Genomic DNA, 12,151 nt, shown 5'->3' with positions numbered 1-12,151 from the left:
GTATGGTGGAATGGGGAGTAAATGGAGTGGAAGTAAAGATCTGTCATAATCTCTTTCAATGGCAGAGCAGAGCAGGTTTCAAGGACTGAATTATTTTTCTGCCTAAAGAGTGTTCCAAAAGCAGATAATGCTTTTCTATTTTGGCTGCTTGCTGGATTTCCAACCGGTGTAAGGGGATCTTAATTTACACCAGAATGGAAATTATATCCTGAGGAATCAGAAATCGAAAATTCCCACTTTCTAAGTCCCTAATTTAATTTTAGAAGGAAAAGAATCCTCCAAAGTGGTCCGATGAAAGTTACGCAGTCAGGTATGAAATGACATTTCATTCTAGATTATAAAAGGCAATTCAAATTTCAAAAGACAGAGGCAAGGTGAATAATCGGGTGCAGCGTGGTGGGTTCGCTTTATTTTTGCTACAGGACCCTAATTTTTGCGAGAATATTTTATTGTCTTGTTCTAAACATACAATTAATGGCTATAAACATAATCAATGTACATCCAGAAAACGGTGATATAGCATTTCATGTAAAATCTGAAATGTCTCAATAGCTGAGGAAAACTGCATCCCTACATATTGCAAATTGACACAACTCACGTTCAATGCAGATTAAACAGATGACAGCATAGAATGCATTCCCCGAGGGAAATGAGGACCATACGAGCTACCTTATAATTAATAATTTCATTGATCTTCTCATTTCATAGCTCAAGTAAAAATACTTTTAAGTGTTTGAATGTAAGCAAGGCATCAACAGTGTAGTTGTCTTTACAATTCAGACACAAAAACATTTCCACAATAAATACCTTGAGCAATTTAGCAATAGTTGTAGCACTGGCATGATATTCCATGCACCCTTAAGACACTGCTTTCTTTCAGGCTCCCAAACTGGTTCAGCAGATGAAATTCAATTTCCCTGAAGTCTGACATGTAATGAGAACCAGCATTAAGACATGTCTCTATACAGACTGTAAGATGCGAGAACGTGTTGGTGTTACACACACCACCAAGATGCTTTTTGTTTGTATATTTTATCAAGACTGTGAGGAGTATGTATTGTAAACTGCAAAACTGTGCAAACTTGATTGTGGTGGTAATTTACTCATGCGTCTGCCTCATTTGTGGTAAGATGCCATGGCCTGTGAAGAGAAACGAGCCCAGGTCAGTAAGTTCAGCTTTTCTGTTCGGGGTACCTTGTACAATTCATTTCACTGAACCAGTCAAGTACTGTGTGCAAGTGTCCCACTGCAATATCCTGGCTACTGTCATTTCCCTCCCAAGCCAGTATTGGACCATATTGTCAGAATAATTGAACACCAAAAAAGACACTCTGGAGATGTGACCTGCAATCCAGCCTGACACTCCAGTGTAGTACTGAGAGAGTGTTGTTCTGTTAGAGGTGCAAATCTTTCAGGTGAGACATTAAACCAGGCCATACTTGGCTTCTGAGGTGGAGGTACGGCTACCATGAAACTATTTCAGAGAAGACCAGACGCATCATTCCCTTTGTCCTGGTCAATATTTATCCCTTAACCTTTCTGTGCAGAAACTGACTACAGCATTTCCTAAATTACGTAAGAGAAGACACATCAGAAGTACTCAATTGGTTATCGGATGCTTTGGGATGACCTAAGGTTGTGAAAAGACCTTTTTGTGCACAGCTCCATTGTCTTGTGACTCAAAATCATCAGTAACCATGTGTCTTTGCATTATATTGGCCATTACATACATATGTTTTCTTCATGGGAAGTTTATTTGTTTAAGATGGAACAGGTAAGAGGAAATTGTATAGGAATGTAAATACAATCTAAACAACCGTGTTTCTTTTTGTGATTCATTGCTTGCAGCATTCACTGCTACCCACATTGGAGAGACCCTGCAAATTTGAGAGTGCGACATGTGCCCTCCAGCACAAATCGGACAGTTGCAGGGACAACCCAGGCCACTCTAGAGGGCTCATAACCACAAATATCAAATATGGAACCAGCACACACTTGAGCTCATGGTGCACAAATTAAAGAATAATCGCACCTGTATTTCCAGCTATTAGCGGCAGCTTCTCAGTTCTTGAATAGCTGAGGAGGCTCACATTTTCGAAGTTTACATGGCTTGACATTTTAACATTCTTTCGAAAAGTTTAATATTTCTTGTTTAAAAGTTACATCTGCAACTATTATTTAAACATCACCCTTTGCAATCGTTCTGATGATCAGAATTACTGTTCTTTAAAAAAGACTGAATTTTTAATTTCAGTTTAGCCAATTTAATAGAGTCACATTGGACTCAATACCTTAACACTGTTTCTCTCTCCACAGCTGCTGCCAGACCTACTGAGTTTCTACTACACTTTTTGTTTCCATTTTGGATTTCTGGTGTCTACAGTATTTTGTTTTTGATCACGTGTACAGGTCACAGGATGGTTAGCTATTGAAGTGTTGACATCTTTACGTGTTTCTACTGAAATCAAGGGACTGGTGGTTATCATCAGTCTTACTGCTGCACCATGTCTTTGGCTCCATGATGCATTTCTCACTCACTCAATATCTGAAACTGCAATGATTGAAGCAAGTTGCATTTACAATGAAGCTGGACAAGTACACAAGGGAGTAATGAACAGGGGATATGCTGATTAGAAAGAAGACCCCAGATTTATGTAATGCTTTTCACAACGACAGGATGTCAGGGCACTTCTTTTGTTAGTTTCGGGACCCAGTCCATTGCATTTATTGTTGAACTGTGTGGCTTGCTCAGCATTTTAGAGGGCAGTGACATTACTGTGGGTCTGGAGTCACATGTACTGAGTTAGTAGTCAACTGTAGGGTATTAGTGAACCAGATGGGTTTTTACAACGAGCAATAATGGCTGCCTTGAAACTCTTGCTTGGGACCAGCTGTAGTGGTGAGATTTGAACCCATAAACCCCCAGCATTAGCCAGAGTCTCTTGGAGTATGAGTTCAGTGACATTACCATTATGCCACCATCTCCTCTTTTAAGGTATAGTCAATGTTGTAATGTAGGAAATAAGGTAGCGAAAGAGTGTTCAGCAGTCTCCCGCAGACAGCAATGAGACCATTATCAAATAACATCTTGTTTTGGTGATGTCTGAAGGTGAAGTGTTTAAGTGTTGACAAGCACACTGGGGAGATCTCCCCTGCTGTTCTTCAAAATAATGTCATGGGATCTCTGACATCCACCTCAGCATGTAGACGATGACTTGGGTTTAATATTTCATCCAGAAGGGGGCACCTCTGACAGTGTAGCATTCATTCAGTACTGCCCCGCGAGTGTCAGCCTTGATTTTTGTGCTCAAGTCCTGGAGTGGGTATATATATAGGACTCAGCGACTCAGATCTGCTAGACAAAAAGGCCAGTTTCTATGACGTAAATACTACGTTAAACTAAAGCAGTGATTTTCATTAAATCGATGATTAGATCAATGCTGCAAAGCAGCAGTTGTGCTTTGATCTACTTCGAAGATTATAATAACCGGGCAGCCACATCCAAATTTCCATCTTCCCATCCACATTGGAAATAAGAAGCTATATTTTTTGCAAAGGGTAGGGAAGAAAATGATGGGAGAGATATAACAGTTGAGGCAACACTGCTGCCAGAGTAACATCGGAAGCGTTGAACTGAAAACATAGCTGCATGAGGAAACCTCAGTGACGGGGATTTTTGCTCGTCTCACAGTACTCAGCATTCCAACTGGACAAGTTGCTTAGATCATCGGTTTGAATTGAACAGTTCTCTCCATTAATAGCATCATAAAGCAGATAACCATTCTGCCCGTCGCATCAGCTCCCTGAAAGAATTACCATGAATCTGCTTTCACCACCTTTTCAGCATGTGCATTCCAGCTCATGAGATCCCAGCACATTATTAAAAAAAACTCATCTCTTCCCAGTTTGTTTGCATGATAAGAGGTAGTAAATTATAGAATTGTGCAGATCTTAAAGTTTGATTTGTAAACAGAACATATGTAGAGCTGTTTACAGAACAAGGATTGCAGCAGATAAGGCTATAGCTTGATTTATTATCCAATCCCTAACATGAATTTACTGCTGATTTCTGAAGAAGGGTCCCGACCCGAAATGTCAACTTTCCTGCTCCTCTGATGCTGCCTGGCCTACTGAGATCCTCAAGCTCCACACTGTGTTGTCTTCGACTCCAGCATCTGCAGTTCTTGCAATCTCTAAATGATTTTACTGTAGTATAGATTCTACTTGGTGTGGGCTTTTGTTTTGAACTAACCAGGTGGAATTATTTTAGGATGGGAGGATTGCAACCTCATTAACAATCCCCAAACTCCCACATTTTCTGCCCTTTTCCCTTGCCCTCTGTTGTAAATGCCACATACAATTTTGTTCCTGCAGAATGTCTTTATTGGAGCACCAAGGGGAATGTGCAAACTTTGGAGTGTTTTATCCAGTCTAATCCAACCTTCCATCCCTAAAGTGGAATGATCTTGATTCTATACATGCAAGCACTGGTGCCCTCAACTTTGATAATAAACACTGTCTTTAACTATGGACACCACCAGCCTCTTTTGAGTCTGATCAACAGTTTAATTTTATATACTTCGACACAAGGACCACTTAGTCTGATCGCAGCAGATCAGAAAATCAAGACCTATGAAATTATCCCCAGTGAATATTACCCAGAAGTAAATAGGTGATTTGGAAAAAAAAAAAACTGGAGCGAGTCTTCAAATGAAAAGCTGCTTGGTTAAACTTGGGAATTATTTTAATACTGGAATTCAATTCTCTGTGAAAGACAGTCATCACACAATGAACCTCTTTATGCAAGCTTACAGAACTTAAAGATGAAAATCTTTCAGAATTTACTGTTTTCATATCAGATTTATCAATGTGATGTTTTAATGGAGATGTTTAAACAGGTTAATCCTGAAGGTGAATGTGGGTACATAAAGGTGTTGAATATTTACAACAGCATCATATAGCATTGTGCTAAGTGTAAAAAGACAGCAACATCAGAGTAGGTGTGTAACGTATGCAGTGAACTGCTGACTTTTTAAAATTGTTAAAGGAGAAAGTGAAATGATTTTAAGATGTCAAAGGAATATGGATGTGTCGAGTGAGCAGCCAAGTATGTGGCAGATCGGAGCACAATGACAGAACATGGACATGAAGATTAGAAAAGCAAAACCTTATTTAAAAAAAGTGGGGAACTACAGAACACTGTAGTTGAAAGATCTAGGTGCCCTCATACCTTAAACATGTTAGCATGCAGGTATAGCAAATAATTAGAAAAACAAATGGATTTATAATCCTTTGCCTTGCATCAAAGGTCATAACAGTAGGTAAATCTTGCTTCAACTGCACAGGGTGTTAGATTGGATCACACCTAAGGAGCTGACCATAATTGTCTCTCTAATTAAGGGGGATATTTGCATAGCAAGCCATTCAGAGAAGGTGCTGTCAGTCAATTCTGGAATGAAGTGGTCACCTACTAAGCAGAAGTTGTGCAGTGTAGTCATAAATTGTTGGAGTTTTAGAAGAACGAAAAGGCGATCTTACTAAAACAAACATTAGATGCTGAGAGGTTTACCCTTCTGCAAGAACTGAGAACTACGCAGAATAGTTTCAGACTAAGAAGTCACCCATTTAAGAGAGATCTGTCTTGAAATCGTATTGAAACCCTACTCCAGAGAGTTGTGGAAACGGACAAAGATATTTGAACTATAAAAAGGGACAGCTTAGAGTGTAGTGCAGCTAACATGGTTTCATTTTCCGTATTAGTTCTCGTAGGTCTTGGAGACTTGTGACCTTGCCTTATTCATAAAATGCAAAATTCTGTAGATGCTGGAAAACAGAAATCAAAACCAAGTGCTAGAGAAACTCAGCAGTTCGGCAGCACCTATTGGAGACAGAAACAGAGTCAATGTTGAGTTCACTGACTCTTCTTTAGACAAAGAAGAATCATATCAGACTCAAAACAATAACACTAGTTCTCTCCATAAATACTAGCACAGCTGAATATCTACAGCACTATTTTGATTTCACCTTGTCTTGTTTCTTGACGGACAGTGGTTCCCCTCAAGCTATGTAATAGGATGTCTTCCTTTAATGGAAAGATTTGGTTACGGTCCTGTGTGAACCTACAGCTAATTATTTAAAATTGCTAAGAGAGTTAGGGGTTACGGGAAATAACGGAGACAAAAATAGAGACCAGTTGCTGACGAGTAATGATTATTACTGAATAGCAGAGCAGGTGTTAAAACCAGCGGGCCTAACCCTGCTCCCACTTAAAAGGTCTTTATATGTATCATTTGATTTCAGTATTTCAGAAGTCAGTAGTGGCTTCATCGATTACACTCTAACCTCAGAACTAGAAAGTGTCAGGTTCAGGTTTTACACAGAGTCAAGGCTGATACAGTTCAGTACCAAAGGAGTGCAGTACTAGCAGATGGCCATCTTTTGGAATGGGAGGTGAAGCTGATTCCCCATACGTGGATGCAGAAGCTTTTGGTGTTAAGAACAAGGGAATTATCCATTAAAGCAAAGTAAAATAAAAACTCATCATTGTCACATTATGGTTTAAAGAGTTTTCTACATTACAATAGTAATCACACTTCAGAGTTTCACTTTGTACGAAAAGGTCTTTTAAGAGTCCTTCATGACCACCAGACATTTCCATAATAAAAAGGCAGGCTTATATTTATAATAGACTAATTGAGCCCAGACAGGAGTTTAGAACATTCTTCACAGCCAAAATGATATATTCTCAGGTGGCAAGACTGATTTTGGACGAACTTAATATATGTAGCAACATTACCTCTTGCTGTGAGTAGAAATTCAATTACTTATTCAGTTAAAAGGACTTCAAAAATCCAATTTTGTGTATTGTTTACATTTTTTTCACAATTTATTGGCCAATGGCTTAAAATTAATTTCAGCATCACACAGAAATTCTTATATGCTTTGTTTAAAAAAAAGTAAAAAAAAAGGTGCAGGTAGAGAGAGATAAAGTAATAAAATGTAGTATAGATGAGGTAGCAGCTGAATAGGGGGTTTAAATGTTTGAGTCAATATCTTTCAACCGCACTGGTTCACGCTTTCAGGTGTTCTACTTCGGTTTCCTTTTTGCTTTGTATCATCATCCGTTAGTGATCATACCTACAGAAACCTGTGGAAGCAATGCTAATGGAGAAATTTCAAAGAAACAAAAATTGTAAGAGATACTTTAGCCAAGATTTTTTTCAAAAAAGAAAGGAAGGAGCAGTTTGCATTGAGAGTTTTGGCAAATTATTATTTAAATAGTGAAAGTTGTAAGTGATTTTACTTAGTTTTTTTGATCCTTCTAGAATTTTGATTGGCTCAGCTGCTGCAGTGGAATTTATCACATCTGTCAAACTGCAAGCAGTGTTTTCAGAGCAGGTTGAATGTAGATGGGCCCAAAGCCTCATCAGGGAGATGCAATAAAATCTGGAAGGATTGATCTTCAATTAGTCAGGGAAAAAGCAAAGAGGATCTGCATGATTATTATAACGTTGAGTACTTTCCACACTTGTTACCCTAGCTTTAGTCACCTGCTGCTATAGTAACATTTTTAAAAAGTAGGCAGAAAAGTATATGATGTAGCCCACTGTCTTTGAAACATACAACACAGCCACTTAAATAATTACTACAGATATACAAGAAAAGTGACCTGCAGTTTTTTTTTGTCACATCAGTGCTTTAATATGAAAGATTTATGCAGATCTTGAAAAAAAAATGGTCAAGAGAGATAGAGAATATGCTCCTTCTCTCTCGACCTTTTGGTGGCAACTCTGTTCAACCACTTAGCTACATTCTCACAAGGTGGGAATATCTAAGCTTTGCTCTAAGTCGCATCCAGTGTCTATAGTTCCTATCTGCTTTGGCTGGTGTGAATTGGGCAAACAGTGAATGCCATATATCTGAACTCTGGAGTAATCAAGTTGCAATTCTGGTTGTAATTCAAGTGGAAATTATCACTAGGGATAAAAAAAATTCACACGGTGGGATCAAACAAGTCTATTACATGATCCAAGCTCAAAACTTGAGCTGGTCAAAGAATAAACCACCAAAATCAAAAAGTATAACCAATCCTTCAGGAAAATGCAACATCTGATGCTAGAAGAGGCCCGGCCAGAAAGGACTAGACTAGGAATGCTGGAATGCTGAAACTCTGAAAAGGGCCAGGAGGCAGTTTTGCTTACTGCTCCTGAACCTACAATATTGTTTAACCTCACAGTAGCCACTTGCATATTCACAGCTTTGATTGAGAGCAGAGGTGCTTCACTGAAGCAAAACAAAGTGACTGTGGCACGAGGAGATATTGGATCAGATTATCAAAAATAAAAAGAAAGGTATTCACAGCCAGGATAAAGCTCAGAGAAAAAAAAAGTGCAATGAATATATTTTCTAGGCCCTTCAGCCTGGGGGTCTAGAAAACTGTTGGCACAGGCAGCGGTGGAGCAATTATAATTGGGAATGCACACAAGGCCAAAATCAGAGCCGAGTCCGAGGGAGATGATTTTCAAAGATCTCCTTTCTGCCTCTAAAGGCATCATTAGTTTCACAAACTGTTGCTTCACCAGAACCCAATGTGGGCTGGTGAACTAATGGGTTATTAGTGAAAAGTGGTGGGGTAGGGGAAGAGAGAACGTGCTAGGAGTAAAAACTGAGCAGATGGATTTTAGACAAGTTCCAATTTCTGGATGGCAGAATGCAGGGCACTGGCCAGGAGTGCAACAAAGTAGTCAAATCTAAATATTATGAAGAATGCAGGGTTTCGGCAGCAGAGGAGCAAAGTCAGGTGAGCTTACGGAGGTAGAAACACGCAGTCTTCGTCGTGGTGCAAAATTAAAGGCAGAAGCTCATAGTCAATACTGACACCAACTGTTGTGAACAAAGTGGCTTCCATCTTCCCAGTATTTCTATTCTAGCATATTTATCCCTCCACACCATGGTACAAATGGAATGTGTACCACTCTAGGAGAAAGTTGCTGAAGACTTGGAACAGGATAACAAACCCACAGATCCAACACATTTGGTCTACAGCAGTAGTGAGGTTGCATGTAGACAGTTCACCACATGTTGTCTACATGGGCACTACCCTATGTACCCTCAGCTAAATGGGTGAAAAAAAAAATTAAATCTCAAATTCTCCAAGCTCACCCTTTACAGACATTACCCAAGCTAAAATTCAACCTTAGAACAAAGAATTGCAACTACGAGTGTATGCACATATCAAGTATGGAAATGCATCAGCCAATGTTGATGGGGAACAACATCACCATGCAAGTTTGAATTCTACCTTTCACTCAGGCAAACACAAGTATGAGAATCACAGCTAAACATTTATTTTCTTGCCCCCCCGCCACAACAACCCCCCTGCCCTTTGCAGGCTTTCCCACAATTTTGTAAGAACCGAAAAGACAGGAAGGTTGCCCTCCAATAGATCATGGCATCATATCTGCATGCCTACTTCACATCTTTTCACAAGTGGATTGGAGAGAGATAGAACGTCAGGTTCCATATCACTCATTCTCAAATCCAAAGCTGAAAAGGAGTCTTTTATCTGGGGGTAGGGGAAGAGAAAGGAAGGGGTGGTACAACAGCAACGGTTATTTTCTGCAGCATGATGAGGTGCTAATCGCCAGTGGGCTCGAGGGAAAGATGCAAACCCAAGGAGTCGAGAAGAACGTGTGACTAGCTATTCACTTAACTTTTAAACCTTAAGTTCTGTGCTTACTGGAGCTAGGACTCGATGTTGACACTATGCAAAAGGACAAAGTTTTTTGTTTTAAGAAAAAAAAACTTTCACAGGATGACAGCATCACCGGCCAGCATTTATTGCCTAGAGGATAGTTAAAAGTCAACCACATTGCTGTGGGTCTAGAGTCTCGGTGTGTCTGATTAGGTAAGGGTGGCAGTTTCCTTCCCTAAATGACATTAATGAACCAGATGGGTTTTGCCTGGCACTGGATTTATGGTCATTAAACTCATTTGCAGATTTTTATTGAATTCAAAACTCCATCTACTGTGGTGGGATTTATACCTAGGTCTCTGGATTAACAGTCCAGGGAAATGTCACCAGGCTATCACCTCCCTGCAAGGTGATATTAGTTAAGATTTTCATCAAGTGCCTGAGTCTGGGCTAGTCAAGGCAAGGCAACTTGAAAAGGAACAGGTGGATGCTAACTAACTCCTCAAAGCTGACAAAGCACTAAAGCTCTATGAACAGTAGGACACAGAAGCAGGACAGGTTGATAAAGGAGTTAACCCTAACCTGATCCCTTAAAACGTTATTTACATCTACTATTGGTGGAAGGAAGTTGCATTTGCTCTTTCAGGAAACTTTGCTCTATGTCCATTTTGGATACTTGGCTTTATTAGACAGAGGGTTTCAGAGTGAAGATTATCTGGGACCTGTATAACAACTTTGGTCAGGGACTAGAGTATTGTGTATTTCTAGAATCCAGATGAGAAAGGATGTAATAGTAAGGGGGGTTGGGGGTTTGTAGAAGGTTACCAGGATATTACTTAGGCTGGAGTATTTTGATTGAGAGTTTGGACTGACAGGGTGTTTTCCCTTAGTGAAGGGATGACATGCAAAATTATAGATAGGGCAAAGTTTCCTCAAACAGCAAATGCAACTTCCTTCCACCAATGGTGGATGTAACTAATGTTTTAAGGTGAAGATGCCCACTTCACTTAAAAGTTGGTAAAGCCTAATGGTGTCCAGCATAAAGATAGCACTCGACTATCCTACAATCATAGTGCAGTCAAGAACAAAAATAAAGTCAATTTTTTGAAACAAGTTACTTTGTAGGTTTAGTTAAAGTGACCAGTCTTCTATTTGGAATGGATTAGCACAGAAGTTAGACAACTTGAATAATGTCATGTGCAACTCAATGTGCATCATCATTTATCCTAACATGACTTTGGAAATTCATTCACTTGACATGGAGCAGAGAACCAGAGAAACTTTATAACTAAGGATGAATTAGTTGAAATATCCAAAATAGGAACATTAAGTCCCTGTAAGTGATTCCTTAGCATAATCAGCTGGACACAGCCATCACAAACTGGTGGCAAGTCTAGTGTTAGTGTTGAGTTTTAAAACTCAAGGGCCAAAGTGATATCATAGTCATACAATATGGAAACTGAGCCTTCAGTCCAACTAGTCTATGCTGAACATAATCCCAAACTAAATTAGGCCCACCTGCCTTCTCCTGGGCCATATCCCTCCAAATTTTTCTTATTCATGTACTAATGCAAGTGTCTTTCATGTGACACACAAGTCACCCTCTAAAACATCTGCCCCTTGTGTCTTTAAAAATATCCTTCTCCCCTTAAGTGTGCCCCTTAGTCTTGAAATCCCCCAACCCAAGGAAGAGACTACCAGTGATTCTATCTATACCCTTCTTTTCACTTGAGCACAGGAGTTTGAGGTGACCTTGCTGGAGGTCTAGAAAAGTCCTGGCCTTTCTTTGTAACACAAACCTTCCACACCTGGCAATATCCTGGTAAATCTCTTCTCAATCCTCTCTAGCTTATATTGTATCCTTCCTATAACAAGGCAAAGCACTCACAGCAACCAAGAAAGTAAGATTTAGCAGGTGGGATACTTGTCAGAGCATTTTAAAATGCCATTACAAACATTTATGGTCAAGTTGGCAAATGTTTTCCCTTCACACAAACCATCCCCCCCCACCCCCCAAAAAAAATGGAAGTAGATTCCAGTTTTATGAAGTTACTAGTGAAGAAAGAAAGACTTAACTGAAGCAGTTTTATAAAGTAATTTGAAAGCTACTTAAGCCAATCTGATGCTGGCTTTGGGAAGGATTTTCCCATGTGTTAAACTACCTTCACTTTTCAAAACAAAAAAAGGCCATTGAAGTTACACCTTCTCAGTCAAGATGTTGTTTAATTAACATTTCCATTCTAGTCTGGAAGAGATATTTCCCCTAAAAGTTCTAAATACATCTTTGATATTGAACATTTTCCACACATTAAATTTAGCGTTTCAAATCCTTGAAACAAGTAACCGGATATCATCTTTTAGAAGATTTGAGCATGCACTGAACAGCTAAGGCATACATCTTAGCCCAAAATGGTTGGGGCAGTGGACAGAATTAACTCTTTGCTCATCTACTAACCC

General features: G+C 39.5%; 1 protein-coding gene across 1 annotated transcript in view; it reads right to left on the bottom strand.

Annotated features, from left to right (window-relative positions):
• Window positions 1-427: 427 nt before the first annotated feature.
• Window positions 428-12,151, bottom strand: part of caprin2 (caprin family member 2) — a 55,816-nt gene continuing 44,092 nt past the window's right edge. Inside the window, exon 20 of the mRNA XM_048607701.1 lies at window positions 428-1,140. Within this exon, the coding sequence (XP_048463658.1) occupies window positions 1,100-1,140 (41 nt within the window). The 3' untranslated portion in view covers window positions 428-1,099. The remainder of the gene's footprint in view (window positions 1,141-12,151) is intronic.

The sequence above is a fragment of the Rhincodon typus genome, chromosome 18 (assembly GCF_021869965.1).
Source record: "Rhincodon typus isolate 14 chromosome 18, sRhiTyp1.1, whole genome shotgun sequence".
In the NCBI taxonomy this organism is placed as follows: domain Eukaryota; kingdom Metazoa; phylum Chordata; class Chondrichthyes; order Orectolobiformes; family Rhincodontidae; genus Rhincodon; species Rhincodon typus.
Note: the sequence above shows the minus strand (reverse complement) of the source record. Positions and strands in the feature narration are given on the sequence as shown.